The following is a 13,877-nucleotide window of genomic DNA, read 5'->3' on the forward strand; positions in this document are numbered from 1 at the left end:
TTATCTGCTTTTAAAACATGAATCTGTCCAGCAGGGCTGGCACTGTCAGCGTTTCCAGCCTCAGCACCTTCTCAAGTGTGGCAAAGGCAGCAACTTTCAAACGTGCTCATCACCTTCAGTGGCAGCACAGACACATAAACTGCACAAAGGAGATGACCCAGACACTTAATTACAGTTATCTGTAAATTTTAAGTCTCTAGTGTTGAGCAGTCATCCTCATTCCCAAACAATCACACTGCCAGTTCCCTGGCAAGCAGGAGAAAATGAACTGTTTCAAATAACGGATGGAAATCATTGTTTTACACTTTATTTAAGCTTCTGTGCTTGTTCAACTGCTGGCACAGAAGCCAGGCATAGCAGAGGTTAGCAGAGCATGGTATTAAGGAAACCTGCATGAATCCTAGGGATAAATTATTAGTACCATGCAGTGATGTGCCAAAGTCACAGATTAAAGGAAGATTTTAGTGACATGGAGAGCCTGGGGAGTAGCAAAAGGCAGGAAGGTCTCAATTTCCACTTGATTCTCCCACATCCAGCCATCAGAGGCTGCTCAGCAGCTCTGGGCAACCCCTCTGTCCCAGCAGATGCTCTGCCCCCAAAGGTCAGGAGCCCCTCCACTGCTGCCCCCCAAGGCTGTACTGCCCTTCAGAGAAGCAGAGTTGCAGGAAAAAATGACATTTTTCGAAGTTGCCTTCTACCTACAGCATGAGACAGCAGGCTGCAGCTGGAGAATGTGATGCAGAATCACAATACTGAGCATTAAAACCATCCTGAACAGGTACAAGGTCACATGAGTACTCTGGGGTCCGGCCATTTCACAATCCTGAATGCCAAACCTGCATTCCCAGGGTTACAAACTGTCCACAGCTATTCAAGCCACCAGCATGGCTAAAAAGGAACAAACCAGGAGCAAGTCAGTCACTGAGTGCCTTCTGAAATGCTCAAGAGCTCAGCTTCTCCTTACACGGAGCAGTGCTGAACCCCCTGGTCTTCCAGAACCTCCCCACAGACACCGGCAGAGCTCTCTCCAGACAAAACTCCTGCTCCGCTATCTCACACAAGTAAATGCTGCAGCCCAAAGAAGAGATGTGATGCCATATTTTCCCATTACATCATAAATTGCTCCCAAATTCTTATTTGCTGAACCCTGGTTTTAAGGCTTGACTCATCTGGGCTGGTTTTACAGAGTTCTATTAAAAAAAAAAAAAAGACACCAAACAAAAAACCCCAACAAAAACCTCTGTAAGGGCACAAGTTGTCAGAATGCTGTACATCTCCACTGCCATTCTAGACACCAAAAAGTATAACAGGATTATTATTATTACTGAATAATTTACCTGTGAAAGTCTTAATACCACTTTTGATGTTTCCATCTATTCAAGTTTTACGATTTGCTAGATTCATTTTATACCCTTGTATGGCTCCATAAAAAATAATGCTAAATTACTACCAGAGGGCAACACTTTTTGTAATGAGTTTGAGGCTAGCCTGGATTTAAATCTTGGATATTGAGAAAGGGAAGTGGGATGGAACAGATGAGCAAAAGTGAAGCAAGTATTTGGTATTTGAAAAACTCGACACCGTTGAACTGCAGAAATAACCACTCTGCATTACCGACTTCAGCAGAGCTGCTGGCTGCATGCAGATAAGCCCTGGCCTGGATGCTTGCTTTGGGTTTTTCTGAGGAACTAAAAGGATGTGCAAGCCACTAAAGATCTTGTCAGATTTAAAGCTCAAAAACTTCTATTCTCCTTCAGTGTAATAAAGCATCAGGCTTGGCTTCAAGTATCTTCTAATCTTGTGGCTTAAATACTCTGAAAACAAAGTTAAGCCTATGTACAGGAATTTTTAAAGGTTATCTTCACAGGTAGGAGCAGGGCAGGTGGCAACCTAAAATGTTAATAGTGCACACCTTGATGGTGCTGCACTTCAGTGAGAACTCACTTGTACAAGATCAGACATCTACACCTGACAAGGTAACACCTGACAAGGCTGTTCCCTTTACAAAGCTGCTTTTTATCCAATTTCTTCTCTGTGCTAAACATCAAAGTTACAGAGGACACGGGCAGCACTGCTGAGGGGCAGCCACAGCGCAAAGCAGAGAGCCCCTGCTTTTGTACCAAACCTGTCTTTCATAGCTGCCCAGGCTGGACCTGCAGCCAGGGCTGCCCAATTCCTTGAGCTGCTTTATCTGGCTCCTGCTCCAGCTGTGCCCAGGCTGCTCCCTCTGTGGTATCCCAGAGGTTTCCCATCAGCTGAGATGTCACCTGTGGGTCAGATGCCTTTGGGAGTCGAAGGCAGGTCTTGGATATGCACGTGGGTTTAATTCACAGCTATTCTGTTAGTTCACAGGAGGCAATGATGGTACTGGAAATCAAGAGCTGGGGTTCCCACGCACAGCAGTACCTGGCAAAATCCTCACTGGGTAAGGGGAACAGGGGAAAACGAGGGAAGCACACTCTGCTCCATGGCACTGTCACCATTCCGGGCTTGAGCATGAGGAAGTCAACACAAGCAAGTCAGAAGATCAACAGACTGTTGTAAACAACTCCTTTATAATCTCCCCTTTTCATTCTGAACTACTTTTGTGCTGCATCTGAGTGAAAAGTTACACTAAACCCCTGCCCACAGATTTATTTACAGTGTGCCAAATGAGGAGAAAAAACCTGCTGCTGCAGCAGTGTTTGAAGTTCAAGAGCAGTGACACAAAATCCTCAACGCAGCCTCTCCGGAGGCCAGGGAGTCTCAAAGCTTTGCGTTTGTAGGAGGTTCTAACTCAAGTCACTGACCTTGCCCAGTGACAGTTCTCACAGCCACTTCACAAAAGCAAAGCCACTGAAACCATGTCACAGACAAGGGCTTCAGAAAGACAACCACAAGCACTTTCTGAAGAGAGAGCAAACACGGAAATTGCAAATTAAGATTTTCCTTTAACAGGCAAAGTATATTTAACACATTCATTTAAGAAGAGAGCAAACCAGACAAAAGCACCTTACAAACTTCCAATCAAAGAAATTCCTTTAAGAGATCCAAAGAGCATTTCTGAGTTAAACAGACTGACTAAATCAAAGCTCATTCCTAAATCATTTTTTATAAACAGTTTAACCCAGTCAGATGAACAAAAGGAGCAACAGTTATTTATACAAGGACCTGTCTGAAGCAATTTTTTGGGTTTGTTTGAAAAAGGGCTTGAAATGCCACTCCAAAGCTCAGCTTGCTCTAAGCCAGGCCATGCATGGCCATCTCCTGGGGCAGCTCTCTGCTGTCTTGTCTGCCTATGCACCACCTCAAGGTGGTTTTCCTCCTCCATTCACCTTCTTCCACCATCTCTTAAAAACAAGCCCATCTTCTTCCTCTCTTCGCTGCAGCCTAAAAAACCAAGCACACTTCATCCCACCCCACCACATTTATCACTGGTCCTGGGGATCAAACAAAAAAAATGTTTTCCTTCCAGAGACGTAGGCACTTTTTAGCTTATGAAAAACTTTTTCCCCTCCTAAACTGTCCTCTCCCAAATAAAATCACCTTTTATTTCCCTCTCCTGTTCTTCTCTAATCTTGCAAAATTGAAAGACACTGTTTCCACCTAGAATAAGGTGATTAAGTGAATGTCACCTTTCTTTAGTCACCCACAAAGGCCACCTCAATTGTCATGTGCCTGCACCCCTGCCCACACTTCCCACCCAAACACAACAGCAGCTTCCTACAGGACTTTGGGTAACTGAAAAGGCATAAACTGCTCCAGTTAGCAAACACAAAACAAGGAGGAAGGCTGCAAAACCATTTCTTTTGTACTTAAATAGAGGAGGGGGAAGAAAACAGGACCAATTCCAGCCTGTTCCTCTCCCAGACCAAGCCAGCTGTGAACTGCCAAGTAAGCAGGAGCACTCCTCTCAAATCCCTCACTTTTGTCACTGACTCCTTGACATTTGTCCCCGCGGTTACTGCAGGGCAAGTGGACAATCCTGTATAAATTTTTCCCTGGGAGATTCTCTGATAGCTTCTTAATGAACTGCATGTCCGTGATAGGAACACTACACCCTCTGGAGACCAGCCTGCCCAGTGGATTAAAGCTGACACAAATTGCATATTCAGAAATCAACAATTTGGGGAGAACAAGCATGGTTTAATTACACTTACTGAGGTATCACAGCTCTCCTGACTCACATGCTCATAAGTAACAACTACTGCACTTAAACCAAAGATTTGGCTTTGTCAGGGGACATTCAAGAGAGAAAATGAAAATTTTGCAAATCTTTATGAAGCAAAAGCTATTAGAAGACACTGAGCTGTATATTTCCACCAGCCTGGGCAGGTAGGGAGGGGAAAGAAATAAATCACTTCTTACAAGACTGATAAAGCCAAGTTATAAAGTGAAAATATAGCACAATATAAACCTGGAGAAAAATTTCCTGAGGCTTATTTTAAGAAAAAACTGAATGTCAGATTTATGCAGAAGATTGTCTTCAGTGGTTTATAGCTTCTCTTTTCAAATACTGTGTCTGAAGCTTTTTTGTCTGGGGCTTATTCAATTTTTAGAGGTAGAGAAGGGAGATAAAAAGACCAACTCCAAAACAAGATTTGAATAAATCAACAGCTGTACAATGTTACCATAACGCTGAAAAAACCAGCCTGAGCAACAAGAATTAATGTAACATAAAACTTACAGGTTTCTTTTTTCCCTTCTGACAGTTATTTTATTGTCTGTTTAAAATACTCCTCTACACTAATTACAGATGATTTTGACAGCAGACCCTCTGTATTCCTTAGGATGATGGATGAAAGTTTTGTACTTTCAAAACTCCTCAGGCTGATGCTCAAACATTGAGGTAAACTGGGAAAATTAAGTCACGACCCTCTGATTTATTTCTCCAAGAGATTAGTTTGGCATTTGGATGATTTCAAATGAAGTCATTCCACTGCCTGAAGACAACAGCAGACGTAGAGAACCAAATGGGACAAAAAAATGTTGCCATTTAGTATTAAATCACTAATTAATTAAATAAGCAAGGCTCTTAAGGATCAACTCCAAGTAGCAATAGTTTACTGGAAATGAGTCTTAATTCCTTTTAGATCAGGTAATCTAATAGCCCAGACAGATACTTATTAACCTAGTATCTGGAGTTATGGGAGAGAAATTCCTGAAGAAACAGTGGTTTCCTATAGGTGGGCATGAAAAGCTGAATGCAGATCTGTAGTTTAAGACTACCTGGATGTTTTCCACTCCTGCTCCTGTCTCTCCTCACAGCACCAACACGAAAATGACAAAACCCAGCACTTCAAACTATCTCGGTGAAAAACTGAAATGCACATACACCTGGTAAACATAGAAATCCTCCAGAAAATAGCCCAGCTACCTGAGACCAGCTGGATCTCTACCAGAACACAGCTACAAAAAGAAGAGAAAGGACAAATATTCCCTGTGAACATTCATCATACATTTTTACACACTGGTTTTAATGTTGATATGCTCAATCCTCCACAGAGCTGCCCAAATGTGCTTTGATTATTTTTAATGTTCATCAATCAGCCACTGATTTATGAGCCAATTTCCAGTTGTAGTTGGTTAGAGGTAACTGCAGAAGGAGCCTGACTTTTAGAACCAATCAGGCAATCAAAATACAGACCCACTTGTTTTTCAAATCAATCACCTGAGATGTTTTTAAAGCAAAATGAAAACAAGCGTTTAGGATAAAGCTGAGGAATATTAAGGAGGCCTAACTTAGCTAGGCAGGTGATAATCCTGGCAAATACGGTACAGGTTGAGGACTAACAGGAGCTACTAAAGTACTTCTGAGTTTGAAATTGAAATTACTGAAAGGTACAAAGCAGAGTAGCAGAGTAACAGCAGCAGTGTTAAGTCATATGAGGTATTTAAAAGCTGGTATTTCCAGTGACATAAATCTGAGAACAGAATGGAATTAAAGCCATCCATTTGCTTTCTACCGGGAAAACTTTCATTTTGACCATCACACCTAAAAACAGGAGAAATGCAAGTTCAGACACTCTGAGCAGGGCCCAAAGTAACTGCAGCAGTCTCCAGCTTTGGGAACAGGCTCTTTCAGAGAGGAAAGTATGCAATAAAATGATGCAGAACCTAAAAGAATGAAGACTAAAAGATAAATAAGCTCCTGTTGCTAACTAGTGTTTAGCTACAAAGGAGTAAAAGATGACAAAGATCAGCTAGAAAGCACTGCAGCACTGCTCACACAATCCACAGCCTGGAGAACAACTGCTACCAGAAATTATCTAAGGGTTTGGGATTCTGGAGTGCTTCTATGGATAGAAAAGGTGTGATTTAAAAACTGTATATATAGACAGGTTGGAGGTTAATGTTTTAAACCTGTTTCAGGGTAAAAGCCCAACTCTCTTCAGAACTTGATTTTAAAAAAGCACCTAATGCAGGAATTCAGAAATAGCACATTCTTCAGTGCCTTCACTCACACACAGGCTGCTCTTCACAGTGGTCCATGGAAACGTGTTCCCAAGCACAAAGAAGGGAAAAAAGATAAAGCTCAACACTTGATAACCTGAGGAGAATTCAATCATGGATGAGATGTCCCCAAGTGCAAAAAAATGCTGGAAAACAAAACTACATTAGGTCTTCTCCCCTTAAGAATCCTCCACACTGTTAAAAATACATTTTATCAGATATTTTTTACAGACAATTTAGCAGATTTTCATTTGTATTTCAGAAAGCTTCTTCATGTTTCTACCCATTTGATACAAAAAAAAAAATATTCAAAAGGTCACAGCAGTTTATTTGAGGATTTTTCACGTAAGAGCTCTGCTGCCACCACAAGGATTCAAAAATGAGACACAATCCAAAACTTCAGCCTTCTAAAGGGTTTAAGCACACAAGCTCCATGCATGCAGCTGCATTCAACATGGTTTATGCATGGGCTTCTCATGTGTATTCTCTATTTGAAAGCCATTTGAATGGCTTTTCCAACGCCCTTGGAACAATTTTTGTGGCAGAGGACACACCCACTCTCAATTTAATACTTTAGGAGTAGTTCACAGTGCTTTATTGGGCAGATTTGGGTACTGCTCCTCCAGAAAACCAGACTGACTTCATATTATTGACAAATGAAATATTGACTTTCAAGCCCAAAACAGGCCAAGACTGGATTACTATCCACAGTGCTCCTGTGCAAATTCTCAGTTCCCCCCGGGGTGATGAAAAGCTGTAAAAAGTGAGCTCACAACTGTGGTGCTTTAATGTCAAAAAACCAAACAAAAAAAAAAATCCAAGGATGACATCTGATTTGAATTTTTTCTTTTTAAAATTACACTACTACTTCCTTTTCCTAAATCTTTCATTTCAACAATCACAGAAAAAGTTTCTGTGTTTTGGGTTTCTTGTCCACTTGTACTAAATTTTTAATGGCTGAAGCTTGAAATTTGTAGCCTAAAAACTTTCTCTGACTGAAAATACAGGGACAGGAACAGAACTAGTTAACTTAATTAATCAGAGCCTTGATTGAACCTGAGATGGAAACAGAAACACCAAGGGCAAAACAAAATCACACCAAGTGATGAACAAACAACAGGGAAAGATGAAGAAAATCCACAAAACAACACACTCGTTCTACTTCCAGAAAGCCACATGCTCACCTCGGAAGAGATTTTACAGATGAAGAAAGTCACAGATCTCACTCATTGTGCCAAAAAGCAAACCAAGTATCAGATAAAGGTCATTTTCAATTTTGTTTTTGAAAGAGACAGACACCTGATGTGCACCCTTTATCCACCTAATGTTGTTAAAGCTCTGGAAGAAACAATTCTGGCAGCATTCCTGGGAACAGCAACAGGAAGATTAATTCCTGCTCAGTGCTCTGCACTGATTTGTCAGGAATATCAATCCCGTGGAAATTTCCAGGGTTATGGATTGCTGTTGGTCCTGCTCACAGGATGCTCTTGTGTTTGCTGCCTGGGTGAAAACCAGCACACCTTTCTGAGTGTGGGTTCTGAGTCACCTGCAGTCACACCAACCTACAAAGCCTGTTATCAGAGCAGGATTTGTGCAGCCACAAAAACCAAAACTACCAATTTCTACAGTCAGCACTGTACTTGTTCCACTACTGCCACCAACACTTGCTGAAAGACAAACACCTCAGCTGTTCTTAGAGCAAACCACATTAGCTGTTTCTTTCCAAGACCATGAAAGGATTTTTAAAGATGTATCTAGTTTGATGTACACATCCAAAAGGAAACAGTACCTTTAATGTTCTTGTTGGGGCCCAGCCAGTGCCATCAATTGAGTGTTCTCTCAATAAACTGGAAAAAAAAGACACACATATTATACAGAGCAACTTCTGGTTAAACTGCCTTTGTCAGAAACCTTCTCAGAAAACATCAGAAAGCAATTGCATGATAAGATCTAATTCTTGCACTATTTATATCCAGGTAATGGAATTTTAAACCCCAGGAGTTGAGATGTCTGCCTAAATTTACCTTCTACACAGTGTCATTACAGAACTCCCCATCTGAGCTCAACCTTTGTCAAAACACCTGAATTATGTTCCTCCAGCAGAGCAAGTGTGACAGGAAACCCTTGTGATAGTCTCAACATTGAACCTTTTTTTTTGTCCCCTGATGCATTTTAGAACATGCTAATCTCTGGTGAAGAGACAGCCCTGCAGCATGATCCATCTCTCACCAAAACTGGCACAAACCAATCCAAAAAAGGGTATTTTGGGGAGGGATATCTAATTAGCAAAGTGAGGATCAGCATCCTCTATTCTGTGAAAGAACTTCAGCTTCCTACAGGCAAAGATAAGAAAGTGAAAGAGTTTTAGTCTGTCTGCTCAGGAGGAAAAACTTCCTTATAAAATATAACTTGAATTTTAATATAAACACATATGAATATTAATATATAAAAGACAAAATTTCCTATATGCACACATCCACTATAGACATTTTATATGACCAGCATATTATGGTACATATTAAGTCCAGTGAAGCTGCTGACCTATTTGCAAGTTGAAATCATTGAGCTGTTTAGGCATTTCTGGACCTTTCAGATCCAAGCATCAGGAGTTATGAGAAGGAAATGTATTGGGGATCAGAGCACCATTGAGAAATAAGCTGAAGTCTTGCTCAGAAAAGCAATAATTTGAATGAAGAAGTCTAAAAAACTTCTTCAAACATCATTTCACAATCCCATCTTCCTCTGTAAGGAGTAATCTAAAACTGACAACTCACACAGCAAAGCACAGAAATTCACCAGCAGCAGCAGCTTCTGCTACTGAAATGACAGGGTTAAAGTGAAATAGAAACCATTAGGTTTTAGCAATTTCCAGGGTGACATGTATTAAGTAATTTTTAAATTATAGTAGATGACTAGACCATACAGGCTATGTAGTTATTTAATGAACATGACAAGCTTTTATCCAAGGAAATTCAGTCCTTGTTCAGTGTGGACAGAGATCCCAGAACAGCATGATCACCCTGGACAAGCCCATTCCACCTTAACTGTGCTGCTAATCTCGTTTCTGTGCCTTTAAAAAGATAAAATGTGCCATTACCACTTGTGCAGCATTAAAAATAACAACTTGTGGCTGCAGTTTGTGTCCATCTGACAAAAGTAAGAGCAGAATAAGCTTGCTTTTGGTCTGTTTCTTATCAAACTGTGTGGCAACACTTCCATTTGCCTCTCCATACACCTCACTGTGAAATTCCAAGTGAGTGGGAAGTGAACACACAAAATAAAATCATAAAAATATTCAGTGACAGAGCACCTGAGCATCAGCTAAGCCTCATGAACAGCCTTGCAGCTTCCCAAGAGCTCTCCTGGAACCTCTCCAGCTGGGGACACCACAGCCAGGACTTGAGACACTTGCACCTCTCACAGCACTCCGGCAGGAGAGCAGGGAAGACAGAAGTGTCCCTTGGCTTAATATTCCTCATTTGCTGATAGAATTTGTTTTTAGAGCAGCACCCTCTTTCTTCTACTGATTGGGAATGATCATTAAGCCCCTAATCAGAACCTCTGCCCAGATCTAAGGAGACCTCCCAGATTATTTCAAAACTCTCTATCTGGCAGACTTCAAAAGCACTGTTTTTGAACCTATAGTAACCAAACCAGCTACTGATGTGACCAGTCAGCTGCTCAGCTTTTATTTCAACAAATATCTTCTCATTCTCTGAGTAATTCCTGCATGGAAGAAAGCTTTGAGGAATTTCTTCTTGTTAAATACACACATCCTAAAGAGATCTTTCAAAAGCATCTACTCAAGTGGGAACTGCATGATTTCAGTAAGTGTAAAAACTTCTGAAACTCCAGCTGACCCAATCTGCAGCTTAAGTGACTAAAATTTTCTGTAAGAGGAAGATCAGTCCTGGAGAAACTTCCATTTTTTCTATCTACATATGCAGTGGAGACAATATCCAGTATGGGCCAGACCTAATTAATATGAGTCATCAATAACATGGTCCAGAGTAACTGCAGATCATGCAGCACAGAGAAACACCACTTTCCCTGCCCAGAATTGTTACACTTGACCACAAGTTTAACCATTTAGAACGTTTTAATCCAGGGATGATTATCAAACCAACACATCCCACAGCGTAAGGTACACTGATGAAGATGCTTCTTCTGCTTTTAAAAATAACTGGAGCTATTTTAATGTAAAGACTCTTGTGTAAGTTGATTGCTGGTACTATATATAGAATGCATTCTCTAACAGGCATAAAGCAATTAAGTTATTTTAGTTTTTCCATCTAATGCCAGATATTTCCAAGGTTTGACGTGTTAAGGTATCTGACAATCCAAGCTGTTTCAGCACGGATGCTGCAAAAATGACTTCACTTCATTAGAATTATGATGCTCCAAACACAACTTTCATCTTTTATAATTAAAAACATTTAAAGAGATGAAAAAGTTGTGCCTGCCCCATCCCTGGAAGTGTCCAAGGCCAGGCTGGATGGGGCTTGGAGCAACTTGGTTTAGTGGAAGGTGTCCCTGCCCAAGGCAGGGGGTGGAACGGGATGAGCTCTAAGGTCCCTTCCAACCCAAACCACTCTGGGATTTTATGAATGTGAGGCTTTATTGAACCTCAGAAGATGCTGTGCTATAGCTGGAGCTTCAGCTTTGGTTTGGTGGCTGGTATTTGTTGTTCCCTGGTTCAGACAGCTCACTTGTTCATTCCTTTACCTGCACTCAGAGCGTCTAAGCTTTCTTAAGGCTGATGAGCCTGACCTGCCCATGAAGAGCAATAAAAAACTTCATTTTCACCAGCACCTTCAACACAGCACTACAATGATTTTTCAATCTAGAGGAAAGATTCAGCTTCTCTTTAAGCAGTGATTTGCTACACACGGTGACAACCATGCTAGATTTTCAGAACAGCTTTCAATCTCACTTATGAGCTTTGCTTCTGCTTCATCTGCTTTTTCTTCTGTGTGCCACTAACTTGAAAAATGACAGGCAGGCTTCTCACTTCTGTTTCTGTTTGGTTTCTGGCCAATTTCACCATCAGGTGGCTCAGGATGAAATTGCAAAGTTTCACAAATTTGTTTTGAAGAGGAAACACACACTATCAAGACAAACCACCCAGCAACAGAAGCCTCTCACTCTGGCAAAGTAAAGCTTTCAGGTTCCATATCTTGACTTATCTTGACTCCAATCCTGCTTTGTAGTAACTGGCACACGTGTCTTTTCAGTGGATACTAAATATTATAATAAACAAATGGCAAACAAAGAATAATTACTGTCAAAGTTTAAGGAATGCTTTTTTCCTTCCTTTTTGAAATAGAAAGGATTTTCAAGCAATTAACACACATGGGTATTAAATGGTAAAGACTCAAAGCCCCCCTCAGGGCCTGAGGACGATTCAGTTATGAGGGAGGGAAGAAAAAAACCCAACTACATTTTGTTTAGTTTGGAGCTTACATTTTTACCCCAAGTAGAACAAAATATTAAATCTGAACCTGAAAAGCCAGGCTCTACACGGTCCCTAAAGCTCAGCATGAATGAGACTCTCAGGTAGATTTTTATGCTCCTAAAAGTTGCATGCAGAATCAGCAGGAAAATATACTGTCACGACAGTTACATACAATATTTTATCAAACAGATAAACCTCCAAGGTTAAAAAAAACCCTACAGAATGCTGTTCCTACCTTAAGCAGATTTCTCCTGTCTCTGTAATGTTCGGGTGCCAGATTCTTGTCAAACATTTTACCTTTGGAGGCTGCCAGGAGAGAAAACAAATTACTGTGTTATCCTTTAAAATAAAAGCCTGTTGTAACTCATAAAACAGAAAAAGGCAAATATATATTTGATATCCACAGCCTGGGTTTGTATGTTTAGGGCAATGATACATAATCTACAAGAGTCAAACCAGATTTCTCCGCCCTTTAAACTTGTCTCAGTTCTTTATAAAAACTGGGCTTTTCCTTAGAAAAACGTAACTTTTAAGAAAGCCAAGAAAATGTACTCCTTCAGGGGAAAGAAAACACTCTAAGTCATTCAGTTTCTTCATACTTAACTATTAAGACAATAATTTAAACCAAAAAACTAAGTGCTTTCCACCAAGGCTTGACCAAATCAGGGATTTGTTAAAAATCAGCAGAGGATGCAAAGATAACAACTACACCAAATAAATAATTTCTTTTAAATACAGACCCTCCTGTTAACAACTGAATAGGAATGCACGAGACCTGAATTTGAGACACTAAAATAAAAATCCACAGGCAAGGTCACCAAATTTCCAAATTTCATAGTGGGACTTTGAAATACATATTTTTAAAGTACCGTCTCCTTTGCTCTAGTTTTGTGAAGTAAATAAAGAGTGGGACATAAAAATTTCAGTATCTTAGCAACAGCACGTTGTTCCATCCCTGCTCTCCCCATTAGGATTCACAGCTTTCAATCAGGCAGATTATTTCTGATAGGAAATGTCCTGGAATCCATCAGTACCTTGCAGAACTTCAATTAGATCACAGATTATAGATGTGGAGCCATCTCCCTCCACTTTTTCCAATGAAGTCTTCAGTCAAGAGGCAAAGCAGCTTAAAGAGCTGTATTTGCATGGCAGCATCACGTGTTTTGTCTCATCATTTTGTCCTCAACTTTCCAATTACCTTTTCAAGAAATTTTTAAAATTAAGACTCCTTGGAAAAGGTGAGAAAATATGCATGGCACTGAGATACCAAAAACGTACCTAAAAGAGATGTTCTAGAAGAAAAAACACAAAAACACTGATCACCACAACAAATCTGGGATTGATAATGCAGATTTTGCCTTTCCTCTACTTCATGTCTGTGCAATAACTCAAGGGACATCAGTCATGGCATTACTGAAAATTAAGTGGCTCACAGAAAACAGTCTTAAACTTTTTGACCTCCAAAACCTCTCAGAAGTTTTCTAACAGCACAGCTTTTCATCAGCTACACTTACATATTGTTTTGAAAGATGATGTCTAGTCCTCAAGCAAGGGAAAGCAGCTTTATTTCATGCCATTAAATCAAGATAAAAGAGTAAATTTCTACCATATGCACCTTCAAACAGGGAATGTATTACTGAGTCAAAAAAAAAGCTTTATAGAAACTCTTTTTTAAAAATCCCCAAATCCTCACAGTGAATTAAGTGGTGTCTCATTTTTTATACTGTGGAAACAAAAGAATTCCTTTATCCTTTCAAAGTGATCTTCAATGCTAGAACTTAGAAAAACCCACTCCTGACAGCAGACAAAGGTTTTCTCTTTCTCTCTCCTTTTCCTGTTAGACAGACAGGACAACTGCAGCACTACCATAAAATTTATCTTCAGGCAAAACTTCTCCTTCGAGCCTGCTCCAAGTCATTTTTGAACCCTCCCCAGACCAAGAAATCCACGTGAGATTTCCTCAGGATGATGTTTCATTGAACACCTGTGA

General features: G+C 40.4%; 1 protein-coding gene across 2 annotated transcripts in view; it reads right to left on the minus strand.

The window, feature by feature from the left end:
- Positions 1 to 13,877, minus strand: part of UBE2F (ubiquitin conjugating enzyme E2 F (putative)) — a 54,556-nt gene that overhangs the window by 22,370 nt on the left and 18,309 nt on the right. For both annotated transcript variants that reach the window (XM_048308854.1, XM_048308853.1), the window contains exons 6-7: positions 12,123 to 12,193; positions 8,222 to 8,279 (exon numbers count right to left, since the gene is read on the minus strand). In XM_048308854.1, coding sequence (XP_048164811.1) covers positions 8,222 to 8,279; positions 12,123 to 12,193 — 129 coding nt within the window. The remainder of the gene's footprint in view (positions 1 to 8,221; positions 8,280 to 12,122; positions 12,194 to 13,877) is intronic.

Source organism: Corvus hawaiiensis, chromosome 7 (genome assembly GCF_020740725.1).
Source record: "Corvus hawaiiensis isolate bCorHaw1 chromosome 7, bCorHaw1.pri.cur, whole genome shotgun sequence".
Lineage (NCBI taxonomy): Eukaryota > Metazoa > Chordata > Aves > Passeriformes > Corvidae > Corvus > Corvus hawaiiensis.